The sequence below is a fragment of the Erpetoichthys calabaricus genome, chromosome 11 (assembly GCF_900747795.2).
Source record: "Erpetoichthys calabaricus chromosome 11, fErpCal1.3, whole genome shotgun sequence".
Taxonomy (NCBI): domain Eukaryota; kingdom Metazoa; phylum Chordata; class Cladistia; order Polypteriformes; family Polypteridae; genus Erpetoichthys; species Erpetoichthys calabaricus.
In genome coordinates this window covers 139,655,504-139,669,184 of record NC_041404.2, presented here as the reverse complement: position 1 = coordinate 139,669,184, position 13,681 = coordinate 139,655,504, and the positions used below count along the sequence as shown (strand labels likewise).

Here is a 13,681-nt window from a genome sequence, read left to right as displayed (position 1 = left end):
CAGAACACCCCAAGTGCTCCTGCAGTATTAACGTACTCCAGGGAGCAGCGACTCTCATTATGTTCAGAGGAACAGATGGAATCGGGACTTCAAATCTCCTCTTACATCTGTATATCTGCGGATGCGTCTTTGTAAACATTTCATAACGCTTCTCTGTTTAAACATTACGTCTTATGTTTATGCCGCATACTTCCAATTACTGCACAGTGTGCTGGGCTCTTACTGTAAGTGAAAGTACGCTCAGCAACAAATGGAATAATACTCGGCACAGACAGTGGGACCAAAAAGAATTCAGACCCCCTCACTTTCTGCTCCCCTATTGTGTTGTTGGTTTAATTTTAAATGTATACATTTGCCCTTTTTGCCCATCGATCTACAAAAATCCCTAATGACGAAGTCAAAAGAGGTTATCAGAAATTTCTGCAAATTTATTAAAAATCAAAAACTGAAACCTCTCATTGACAGAAGTATTCAGACCTTTAATTCAGTACTTGGTAGAAGCCCCTCTGGCAGCAGCTTTGAATCTTCTTGGTGAAGACTCCTGGATTTGGGCTGTTTATCGTGGCAGATCTTCTCAAGGTCCGTTAGACTGGATGGGAAGCGTCTATGAACTGCCATCTTCAGGTCGGTTTGGGGATGTGGAGGTTCATTTCTGGGCTTTGGTTGGGCGACTCAAGGACGCTTAGGGTGAACTCACACTTGCAATTCGTTCCGTGCCCGACTGCATGTAACCCCACAAAGTTCAGTTTGTTTAACTAGTGTGATCATTTCATGGCGCGGCACGGTGGCACACTGGGTAGCACTGCTGCCCCGCAGTTGGTAGACCTGGGTTCGCTTCCCGGGTCCTCCCTGCGTGGAGTTTCCATGTTCTCCCCGTGTCTGCGTGGGTTTCCTCCCACAGTCCGAAGACATGCAGGTTAGGTGGATTGGCGATTCTAAATTGGCCCTAGTGTGTGCTTGGTGTATGGGTGTGTTTGTGTGTGTCCTGCAGTGGGTTGGCACCCTGCCCGGGATTGGTTCCTGCCTTGTGCCCTGTGTTGGCTCCAGCAGACCCCCATGACCCTGTGTTTGGATTCAGCGGGTTGGAAAATGGATGGATGGATCATTTCATGCCGGGCCAACAGTCCCTTGCCCTGGTCCGCTTGGAAGAGGTGTGCCCGATCACAGTTCAGTAGCATTTGTGAGATTGCTGCACGGAAAACAGACACGACGTCAAGTCAGACAGTGCAATTCTCATTTCATTCAATATCTTTTGAGTTTTATTCTCACTTTACAAATGAACATGAATTGTAGTTGGAAAGAAGAGCTGCAAATTCCTCCCTTAACAACATTTGTCACCATAAAAATCTTCCCAGACATGCAGAATGATTAACAGTAAAATGCTGTGCTACACCCTCAATAAATCTGTAAGAGGGTATGGAGTGTCCCACATGACTCTAAAACAATCACAAAAGAAGTCAAATCATTTTGATATGTACGTTGTCACTCCAGGTTTGGATCTCATTTTGGCTTTACACAAAGTCGCATGGTGATGGCGAAAGCAGGCCCAGGCCCAAAATGTTAAGTGCAGTGTGAGTGCAGACCAGCGGGGGGAGTAGGGAGGGGGGACAATCGTGGTTGGGCACCGTACGGAACAAACAGGCCTAGTGGGATTACATCCTTGGAGTCTTGTCCTAAAGACACTCACCGTTGTCTTGGCTGTAGGCTTCGGATTATTGACCTGTCACCCAGGTCTGAGGTGGTCTTGCACTCTGGAGCAGATGTTCTTCCAGGACCTCTCTGTATTTAACAATTCATCCTTCATTCAGTTCTGTCCAGTCTCCCTGACCCTATAGCAATGACACTGTCACCACCAAGCTTCACTGCAGGAATGGGATTAACGTTGGTAATGAGCAGCGCCTGATCTTCACCAGACACACTGCTTAGATTTCTGACCAACCACTTCACCTGTTGTCTCATCGGACTGGAGACTCTTGTTCCTCAGCTCTCAGAGTCCTTTAACACTGGAATCCCTGAAGCCTATGAAAAAACTCATAATCCCGGGCCCCCTTAAACTCTTTCTTGACTCTCCATTAGCATCTTTTGTGTTGTAAATGTGATGATCAGCACAAGCAGCAGGCAGCCTGCTAAACACCTAAAATAGAAACTTTTTTCATGTTTTAGTACTAACGACAAAATTTTGACATGAATTGTATAATGAGTGAAGACTGAAGTCCATTCATCCATTCTCTTCTGCTTATAAAAGTTATGAACAGAATCGGTGACAAAGGGCAGCTCTAGCGGAGTCCAACTCTCACTGGAAATGGGTTCGACTTACTGCCGGCAATGCGGATCAAGCTCTGACACCGATCGTACAGGGACCGAACAGCCCTTACCAAATAACATCATTAATTACTGAAGTCCAAATAGCAAACAAACACTTTCACAAAAGGTACACGTATAACAAAACAAGTGTGCTTTGATTCAAGGATATAACCGAAGAAAAAGAAATCAAGGTCAAGGTACAAAGCTGAAAGGACCGCTTGGGTGGCACGTTGGTAAGAACTGCTGACTCGTAATCAAGAGGTCGTGGGCTCGACTCCGGGCGCTCCCCAGAATTGGCGTTTTGAGTAGTAAGCTGCTCTTATTGTTACTATTGTACAATAAAAACATACATTTGATTTGTGTCTGTAACAGCCGGTGTAAATTTATGGTACTCGTGAAGGTTAGTGTTTTTTTGTTATTCGGTTTTATTCTCTCAGTCACGTTCACGTTCCCCCTGATCTGACACTGATAGTTTTAAAGTAAAGATGTGCGATAACAGAGGTGAACTCAGATGAGGATGAGGATTCAACATCAGAGAAAGACAACAGAAGCCCGCCACGCGAGAAATGTCCACACACATATAAGAACGACGCAGCTGCACCAGGCTTAAAGGCGAAAGATGGCACCGTTTGGATGCAGTGAGAGGTCGAGCGTCGTCCTGCCAGTCAGTCTGCCCCACATATTTTGTCGTTAGTACTGTAACAGGAAAAAAGTTTCTATTTTAGGTATTTGTTCAGCATTTTTTGCGGTTCTCGCATTTCCTGTCATCTTACATTTGCAGATCATTGTAGACACGGAACACATGTACAGTGCATGTCTTCCAAATAACGATATATTATTTACCCGGTGATAAAGGCACTATATGAGCGCCGACCAAAAACAGACCGACACCGGAGGCACACGTAAAATAAATAAACTTTTTATTTTTCTTCACCTGGGGGGGCCACGTCTTCCCCGTGTCCCTCAGGCACAACACAGTCCCACAAACCTTCTCCTTTAAATCCTCCACTCCTCCCTGGCAGCTTGGTCTCCCTCCTCCTGACTCTGCCTCCTTTTATGAGGCACCCAGAAGTGCTCCAGGTGCTCGATTGCCGACTTCCAAGTGTGGCGTAAACACAGCCTATAACGTTTCAGCAGCTCCTGCTGCAGCACCCCCTGGCGGTGCCTACGGATCCCAACAGGGCTGCACCAAACTCCAACTCCCATGAAGCCCTTCTGGAGTCCGAGGCCCCACTGCAACCCAAGGGGGGTTGCCATCTAGCATCCCAGGGGAGATATTTGGTAGCCCATGCTTGCTCCCTCAGAACATATACTGAAGGGGCGTCCCGGATAAACAAGTCTTGAGCTGGCAGAGCTTTTTGCCCGAGTTGAGCAGCGTCAATTAGCAGTCTGCTTGCTGCTTGTGCTGATCGACACATTTACAAAACAAAAGATGCTGATGAGGAGGTGCGAAGGAATTTAGGGTGGGCCCGGCATTATGAGTTTTTTTGTAGGCTTCAGGGATTCTAGCGTTAAGTGCTGTTTGGCAGACGCCAAGCCAATGACTTGTGTCTTTTAACTCAGGAGTGACGTCTGTCTGGTTGATGGAGTGCTGCTGGGATGGTCATCCTTTCCGAAAGGTTCTCCCATCTCAACAGGGGACTCCTGAAGCTCTGTCAGAGTGGTCACCTTCCTCACCAAGGCTCTTCTTCTTGCCCTGATCTGTGCCTCGCCACAATTTGATCTACACAGAGGTCTACACAGAGATTTCCTTGGACTCCTTGGCTTGCTTTTTTTTGTCCTGGCATACTGTGTGAATCATGGGACCTTCCACACTCAGGGGGGCACATGTGCCTTTCTAAATGAGGCCCAATCGATTCAGCATGCCGCTGGTGGACTCCCGTCAAGTTCTGGACACATCTCAAGGAGGATTAAAGCAAAATAGGAGGTACCTGAGGAGCACAATTTGTGCCATAGCGAAGGGCCGGAGTACTTCCAGGGATGAGATATCAGTCTTTGATTTTTAATAAAGTTGTAAAGCTTTCTGAAAACAAGTCTTCACTTTGTCATGATGGGATATTGGGTGTAAAGTGATGGGCAAAAATGGCAAATGTATCCATTTTAAATGAAATCTATGACACGATAATGTGTGCAGAAAAGTGAAGGGGCCTGAAGGCTTTCTGAATCCACCGTACACGAGCAGACACACAGTAAAGGTCCACGTTAATCCACATGGAAGGGAATTCCCTGCAGTCAGGGGCAAACAGAAGCCATGGACAGTGGTAACCAAAGAAAGAGTTAAAGCAGAACTCGTAAAAACAAAATTAAACTGCTAGTGCTAACAGTTAAGGAAGCAAATGAGTGCCGAGCAGACGATTTCTCCCTGAAAGCCGTATCCATTATTCCAGTACATTACTTCTCAGCTTGACAATACATCCAGACGTGTTCAGTGGCTGAGCTGGGACTCTGCCATACGTTGTTCTGAAAAGCACCTCGGCAGAAATCTTATAAATCATTCTAAATTAACTACAGAATGGGAACAATTTCCCTCATGTGCGCGTTACTTTCTAACTGGACAACTAACAGGTTACACTAATGGGGCCCTGAATATAAAGGACTTACAATACGAGTACAACGGATTTGGCTATCGATGCACTTCATTTAACAATTTCACGAGTAGCCCGATACGGGAAATGAATAACAGTGTAATGAGGAGCATTTACTCATATAAACATGCAACCAAATCAGTTAAAAAGCAGGCTGTGTCACATAGACGACTTTCCAGCGATTCCCGGTTGTACTCTTCATTTACATAATCTTAGCGAGTCGGTGGCCATCAGCGGTGGTGGGCTCGCATGAAGCCGGTCGAGTAATGACACGGGCCCAGCAACTCACTCCAAACAGGCCATGACCTGCCCACTAAAACAAGTGTGGTCACCAGGGGGTGCTCCAGCTCTCTATACCCAACACAACAGACACAGGTCACAAGTTAAAAGCACCAAAAAGCCTTTTTTTATTGCGTGGGAAACTCTTCCCAAATCGTTTCCCACAGCCACAAGTACAAGAATAGTGCAGCTCACAGTTATTCTTCTTTCTCTTTCTCTCTGTCTTTTGGTCTTTGCCTCCTCCACTCCTCATAGAAAGCTTTGTCCACCTTCCACCTGACTCTGGCTCATCTTGGTGAGGCTAGCAAGTCCTTTAATACTGGCCAACCTCTGAAGAGCTTCTGCTCTTCCACCTACGTGGTCTGTAAGCACTTCTGGGTAAGACAGAAACCCCATACGGCTCCTCAGTCTTTGCAGCACCCCCTGGTGGCACCCACAGTACCCAACAGGGCTGAGGTAAAGAACTCCAAGTCCCATGATGCTCTTTGGGAATCCAGAGCACCACTGCAACCCAGGGGAGCTGCCATCTAGCATTCTGGGGGAGGCAGTGTCCTAAAGCAGCTGCCTTCCCCCTTCCTCTTGGGTGTCCTGGCCGGGTTGGGTTGCCAGGTGTCCCTTACAACGTCTACACTTGAAGGGGTGGGCTCTGTACGCATGAGAGCTGACAATCAGTGGATGCTCATCCAAAAGAACAATTCATATAATGCAGCGTCAAGGAATAAGGAACGGAGCTCAGAAACAGAAGAGAAGCTTGTCTGTCTTGTGGATAAATGGATATAATGAGGGTATTAGAAATAAACTTGAATGATTTAGGATTAAAAGTCAAGACGGAGGTAAAGAATTCAGGGGTAATTATTGACTCTGACCTGAATTTTAAATCCCATATTAAATCAGATTACTAGGAGAAAATTTTTTCACTGAAAAAATAACAGAAGTCAGACATCTTATAACACTGAAAAATGCTGAGAAATGAGTTCACGCTTTTGTTTTCAGTCGGCTAGATTACTGCAACGCACTCCACTCAGGACCACCCAAAAAAGACATCAATCGATTGCAACGAGTGCAGAATGGAGCTGCTAGAATCTTAACTAGGAAAAGAAAATCAAAGCGCATCACCCCAGTCCTAGCATCACTACACTGGTTACCTGCACCATTTAGAATTGACTTTAAAATCCTGCTGATGGTTTACAAAGCCTTCAATCATCTGCTCCATCCTGTATTTCAGAATGTCTTTCACCTTACACTCCTAATCGTAACCTTAGTTCTTCAAATGACTGTCTGCTTATTGTTCCGAGAGCTAAACTTAATAGAAGTGGTGAGGTGGCTTTCTGCTGTTATGCACCTAAAATCTGGAATAGCTGACTGATAGAAATTCGCCAGGCTAATACGGTGGAGCTCTTTAAAACACTGCTAAATACTCCTTACTTTAACATGGCTTTCTCGTAGCTTCATTTTAGTTTAATCCTGACACTCTGTATATTCAAATAATTATCATCATTATCATTCATGGTGGCTCCACAATCTTTACTAACCCCTACTCTCTCTGCTGTTCTTTTTCTTGTTTTCTGAGGTAGTGATCTGCGCCCCCACCATCTGATCAGTGCACCGTGATGTCCCTCCATTGATGGATTAAAGGCCAGAGGTCCACATCACCATCATCATCAAGTCCTTCCATGTGAACTCTGAATACCATGAGGACTGACTGAGGTCACTGATGTTAGGTAGAATGCCTAGAGGGGGCTGGGTGGTCTCGTGGCCTCGGACCCCCTGCAGATTTTATTTTTTTTCTCCAGCCGTCTGGAGTTTTTTTTTGTTTTTTCTGTCCTCCCTGGCCATTGGACTTTACTTTAATTCTATGTTAATTAGTGTTGCCTAATTTTATTTTGTTATATATTTTGTCTTTCTTCATCCTGTAAAGCACTTTGAGTTACAGTGATCCCTCGCTATATAACGCTTTGACTTTCGCGGCTTCACTCTATCGCGATTTTTTCTCATACACGCTTACGTCACTACGCATGCGCTTTCTGAGAACTTTTATCTAAGCCCCATGATGGCTCCTAAACGTGCTGCTTTTTCCAAGCCTTCTGACAATAAAACTAAGCACCGGAGGAAGATGCTTACCATCCAGGAGAAGGTGAAACTCTTGGATATGATCAAAGATGGCAACACTCTACAAAAGCCTCCTCACGCATATGAAAAGACAGCGCCAGCAACTGCCTATCAAGATGTTCTGCAGCCGCGCACCCAGACACCCACTGCCTACTCCTATCACTCCTTCAGTGGAAGAAGACAACGACACACCTGCTGAAGATACTGCACCACCTGAAGACTCTCCTACTGAGGTCGTCCCTTCATAGGTTTGTGGTTGTGTGTAAGTAATTAAATGTACAGTACAATAATAATATGATATTTGTAACGTCTAATATGTCTTATTTTCTCTTATTTTGTCTAATATATTGGGTAATACGAGTGTAATGGTGACTAAAGGGTGTTATTTCATGTCTAGAGGGCTCTAATAATGTTAAAAAACATATTTAGAAGGTCGTAAACAGGTTTTCTATACTCTGTGAAAATATTCGATTTACAAATAAAGAATCCTAATTCACTAAAATTCGTTTATCACGGTAGAGTCTGGAACGGATTAGCCGTGAAAAACGAGGGTTCACTGTACATCATTTGTATGAAAATGTGCTGTAGAAATAATGTTGTTGTTGTGTTTTATGTACCATGATAGAATGGAGACAAGGGCCAAGCTTGTAGCCGAACTCACAGTACTTGTTAACCCCTAAATACAGCGTCAGCTCCGTCAGGCAACCACAATATTGGCTGTCACAAAAAGAAGCAAGAGTCACTGTACTGGAAGGTCGGTAAACATGAAATGGCCAGCAATCTGTAGACATTCGAATTGACACGGCCCCGGCGAGGAGATGAGTAATGTGGTCAGCAAGTCTGACAGAGCCCACATCTAAAAGTCAGGTAATGTGACGTCGGCCTTTGAGATGACAGCCACGTGGACTGAATTTGTATTGCAATACTCAGACCGATGGTGAAAATGAAAAACACCTAAACCAGCAAAAATACTCCAGGAAACAACTTGGTTAAATCACGCTTAACTGCTTACTTACAAAAGACTTGTGAAATGTCCATGGATGCTCATGGATGATATCTGTCCCAGGGTGCAGTACCATTAACTAAGGGGACATTTTTACAATTTAAATAAACTGCTAGTGTAATAAAATGGAATATAACAGCAGAAGTAATAATGTCCATAAGCAGCCTCCATACCATCGAAATGCTGACAGACTCAATGAGTAAGTACAGAAGTTTGCTAGACCCCATATGGACCCCCTTTAATGACTCTCTCCTACAACAGAGCACAAAGATGGCAGCACACCGGACAACCGTTTTATTTTAAAGTGTCGCTTCCTTAAATATTTTTGTGATAATGACAAGCAACTTCAGGCTGAACACAAATATGATTTCAAGCACAAAATACCTGGAGGAATGTGACATTAACTTTTATTAAATTTAGTGTGTTTAATTGCTTAATGAGGCTGACACATTGCATTTGTTCAGCTGAGCTTAACATGTTTTTGCAGCCAATTTTCGTTTGTACTCCACTTCTTGATTCAGTGTCCAACGTCGACGGATTCCACTTGCCCTGTTAACTGTGTCTCTCCATCATGGCAATGTCCTGGTGGAACCCGTCCCCGTGCTCGTCACAGACTGCTCCAAGATGAGTGGGGAAGAAGTCCAAAGGAAATGAATCTACAGTTGCGGCCAAAGGATTCGAGAAGGGCCCAAGTGTCGGTTTTTCACCAAGTTTGCTGCTTCAGTGTTTTTAGATCTTTGTGTCAGATGTTTCTATGGTGTACTGAAGTAGAATTACAAGCAGGTCAGAAGTTTCAGAGGCTTTCATTGACAATGACATGAAGTTTATGCAAAGAGTCAACATTTGCCGTGTTGGCCCTTCTTTCTTTTTCAAGACCTCTGCAATTCACCCTGGCAGGCTGTCTGTCCATCAACTTGTGGGCCAAATCCTGACTGATGGCAGCAGCCCATTCTTGCAGAATCAAAGCTTGGACTTTGTCAGAATCGGTGGGTTTTTGTTTGTCCACCCGCCTCTTGAGGATACACCACAAGTTTTCAATGGGGAGTTTCCTGGCCATGGACACCAAATGTCGATGCTGTGTAACGCGAGCCACTTAGTTCTCACTTTTGCCTTATGGCCTGGTGCTCCATCATGTTGGTCACCAAACTGTTCTTGGATGGTTGGAAGATGTTGCTCTCAGAGGATGTTTTGCTCCCATTCTTTATTCCTGGCTGTGTTCTTAGGCCAAATTGTGAGTGAGCCCACTGCCTTGGCTGAGAAGCAACCCCACATGACATGGTCTCAGGATGCTTTACTGTTGGCACGACACTGGACTGATGGTAGTGCCGCTCACCTTTTCTTTTATCCAGATGCCCCAAATAATCGTAAAGGGGATTCATCAGAGATGATGACTTTCCCCCAGCAGTCCAATCCCTGTACCTTTCGCAGAAAATCAGTCTATCCCTGATGGTTTTCTTGGTGGCTTCTTTGCTGCCCACTTTGTCACCCACCAGGCCATCCTCCAAAAGTCGTCGCTTCACTCACACCTGCCTGCTGCCATTCCTAAGCAAGCTCTGCCCTGGCGGTGCCCGCAGCTGAATCAACTTTAGGAGACGCTCCTGGTGCTCGCTGGACTCTTTTGGGCGCCCTGAAGCCTTCTTCACCTCTCTATTGTAACTCAATCAGCATGACAGAGTGACCTCCATCCTTGTTCTCGTCTCTCCTGAGTTAACGAGAGGATCACTGAAGTGATATCAGCAGGTCCTGTTGTGGCAAGGCTGATATGCAGTGAGTTTTTTGGGATGAAGTTCACTTTCACGGTAAAGAGGGACTTTGTAATTCATTGCAATCCATCTGATCACTCGTCAGAATATTCTGGAGTCGATTCAAATTGCCGTCATAAAAACTGAGGCAGCAAACTTTGTGGCAATTCGTATTTGTGTCATACTCAAAACTTTTGGGCACGACTGAACAGCGACATGTTACCCTTCATGGTTCTGTATGCTCGAAGCATGCTGTCAGCCAGCTGGACGTAGTTTGCTGCCAACATCCATGCGATTCCTTCTGACCCCACTAGCGGGTCTTCAAACTGCTTGCCACCGATGACTTGCGGACTAAGAAATGTGCTTTTCTTGATCTTGGCCTCAGTTATTTGTGGAGATGTGTCTCAAATATCGAAATGCTTTCACAAACTTTTTCATCAGTCCAAGTTTCATATGAAGAGGAGGCACAGATATCTGTTGTGCCAGCAAGTGAGTGGCTGATGTGGCACACTGTTCCGCCCTGCAGTGGCCACTTCTTTTTGAGGTAATGAGACCATTTGGCACGGCTGTCACATTTGTAGTTACCTGAGCGGCAGTGCCACGACTTTTCGATTGCCATGGCTGTCCCAGTTGTAGTGCATATGTGTATTATAATATGAAAGGAAGTCACAAAAATAGGCGATTGTGATAAAACCATAAATGACAGGAAAATGCAAAGGCGATTTGTTGTGATTAGCAGGCCAAACTCCATAAGATCTACTCAAGGTGGACGCAATGTCTTCATTGTCCAGTGACATTAGTATAGCAAAACTGGTCACTTTCACTTAAGGCACGTTAAGGAATCGTGTAAAATACGGAGAAAGGTCTTACCTGGTAAACGTGGAAGGCGTTGGCGGCCCGTCCTCGCAAGAAGACTGAAGGGATCCAGACGTTAATGAGGGCCCGATGAGTTCTGGAGAAAACAAAATACCAAAAAAATTCACATTGGGGAACAACCTCCTGAGATACCCGGCCTCATCTCGGAAACTTCATCGGAATTAAGCAAACCAGGCCATTGCTTTATCAGGTTTGGTTATAAAGTTTACAAGGAATATCAATTCAAAAGGCCTTATAAGGACTTTAAGGGAAGGTGTGTGTGTGTTTGTTTTGTTTTATTTTTTTGGTATATTATGCTTATATGCTATCTGTGTTAATATAACAGAAGCGCTCACTAAGTTTAAACAGCAAGTAAACCAAATCACAACTGCTGATGCAAAATTTTGATATAAAAAAAGAAGAGAGTTGCTTAGCTCTCCATACTCACATTTCAAAATCTGACAGGCTAGGATCCTCTGACGTCTGACTAAGATCTCCAGGAACCTGCAAAAATCCAAATGTGTGTGTAAAAATGGGCTATAACTGTAATAAAAAAAAACACACACATATACAGTTAGGTCCATAAATATTTGGACAGAGACAACTTTTGTCTAATTTTGGCTCTGTACATGACCACAATGAATTTTAAATGAAACAACTCCGATGCAGTTGAAGTGCAGACTTTCAGCTTTAATTCAGTGGGGTGAACAAAATGATTGCATAAAAATGTGAGGCAACTAAAGCATTTTTTGAACACAATCCCTTCATTTCAGGGGCTCAAAAGTAATTGGACAATTGACTCAAAGGCTATTTCATGGGCAGGTGTGGTCAAGTCCGTCGTTATGTCCTTATCAATTAAGCAGATAAAAGGCCTGGAGTTGATTTGAGGTGTGGTGCTTGCATGTGGAAGATTTTGCTGTGAACAGACAACATGCGGTCAAAGGAGCTCTCCATGCAGGTGAAAGAAGCCATCCTTAAGCTGTGAAAACAGAAAAAACCCATCTGAGAAATTGCTACAATATTACGAGTGGGCAAAATCTACAGTTTGGTCCATCCTGAGAAAGAAAGCAAGCACTGGTGAACTCAGCAACGCAAAAATACCTGGACGTCCACGGAAGACAACAGTGGTGGATGATCGCAGAATCATTTCCATGGTGAAGAGAAACCCCTTCACAACAGCCAACCAAGTGAACAACACTCTCCAGGGGGTAGGCGGGCGTATCGATATCCAAGTCTACCATAAAGAGAAGACTGCATGAAAGTAAATACAGAGGGTGCACTGCAAGGTGCAAGCCACTCATAAGCCTCAAGAATAGAAAGGCTAGATTGGACTTTGCTAAAGAACATCTAAAAAAGCCAGCACAGTTCTGGAAAAACATTCTTTGGACAGATGAAACCAAGATCAACCTCTACCAGAATGATGGCAAGAAAAAAGTATGGAGAAGGCGTGGAACAGCTCATTATCCAAAGCATAGCACATCATCTGTAAAACACGGTGGAGGGAGTGCAGTGTGATGGCTTGGGCGTGCATGGCTGCCAGTGGCACTGGGACACTCGTGTTTATTGATGATGTGACACAGGACAGAAGCAGCCGAATGAATTCTGAGGTGTTCAGAGACATACTGTCTGCTCAAATCCAGCTAAATGCAGCAGTCAAATTGATTCATGATACAGATGGACAATGACCCAAAACATACAGCCAAAGCAACCCAGGAGTTTATTAAAGCAAAGAAGTGGAAAATTCTTGAATGGCCAAGTCAGTCACCTGATCTTAACCCAACTGAGCAGGCATTTCACTTGTTGAAGACTAAACTTCAGACAGAAAGGCCCACAAACAAACAGCAACTGAAAGCCGCTGCAGTAAAGGCCTGGCAGAGCATTAAAAAGGAGGAAACCCAACATCTGGTGACGTCCAGGAGTTCAAGACTTCAGTCTGTCATTGCCAGCAAAGGGTTTTCAACCAAGTATTAGAAATGAACATTTTATTTCCAGTTATTTAATTTGTCCAATTACTTTTGAGCCCCTGAAATGAAGGGATTGTGTTCAAAAAATGCTTTAGTTGCCTCACATTTTAATGCAATCGTTTTGTTCACCCCACTGAATTAAAGCTGAAAGTCTGCACTTCAACTGCATCGGAGTTGTTTCATTTCAAATTCATTGTGGTGAAGTACAGAACCAAAATTAGAAAAAAGTTGTCTCTGTCCAAATATTTATGGACCTAACTGTAAGTCAATCAGATCCTATTTAGGCCATTTTAGGAAGTGCTTTATAAAACCAGAGGGACACAACACACTGGGGGGTGCAGACACAACGTCCTCTTGTCTCTTCCAGAGTCACACCTCAACCACCGACACCTCTAAATTTATTACGGGGTTTAGGAATCGTAAAAATGTCCATAGTGGGGGCAGACATTCATTTCACCACCCCTTCAGTAGGCCTGTGAAGAGGCCTGCGTCTCCACTTCAATCCTGAGCACCTGCAAAGAGAATTCCACGCCTCCCCCTTCTGAACCGAGAGAGATGTCCACCTGCTCACTGAAAGGGGATCTTGTTCTCTGTTGTAAATGGCGGTTTGGCAGGGGGTCTGTTCCAAGGCTCACATCAAAGACACACACACAAACACACACACACCTGGAGAGAGGCTGGGCAGAGGAAAGCTTCCCAGTTTATAATAAATGGAGAAGAACGGCCAAGTGCAGTCGTGGGTGCCAACTCCACAAATTAATAACAAGGCAGTAATGAGCCAGAGAAACTTCTGCCCGAGAAACGAGAGAAAGCAGCAGCAGAGAGGAGGACAGCAGCACT

The 13,681-nt window shown here is 44.6% G+C and overlaps 1 protein-coding gene across 1 annotated transcript in view; it reads right to left on the bottom strand.

The window, feature by feature from the left end:
• snx29 (sorting nexin 29) overlaps positions 1-13,681 on the bottom strand; it is a 477,274-nt gene that overhangs the window by 84,527 nt on the left and 379,066 nt on the right. The window contains exons 17-18 of the mRNA XM_028814109.2: positions 11,326-11,381; positions 10,893-10,974 (exon numbers count right to left, since the gene is read on the bottom strand). Of these exons, the coding sequence (XP_028669942.1) occupies positions 10,893-10,974; positions 11,326-11,381 (138 nt within the window). The remainder of the gene's footprint in view (positions 1-10,892; positions 10,975-11,325; positions 11,382-13,681) is intronic.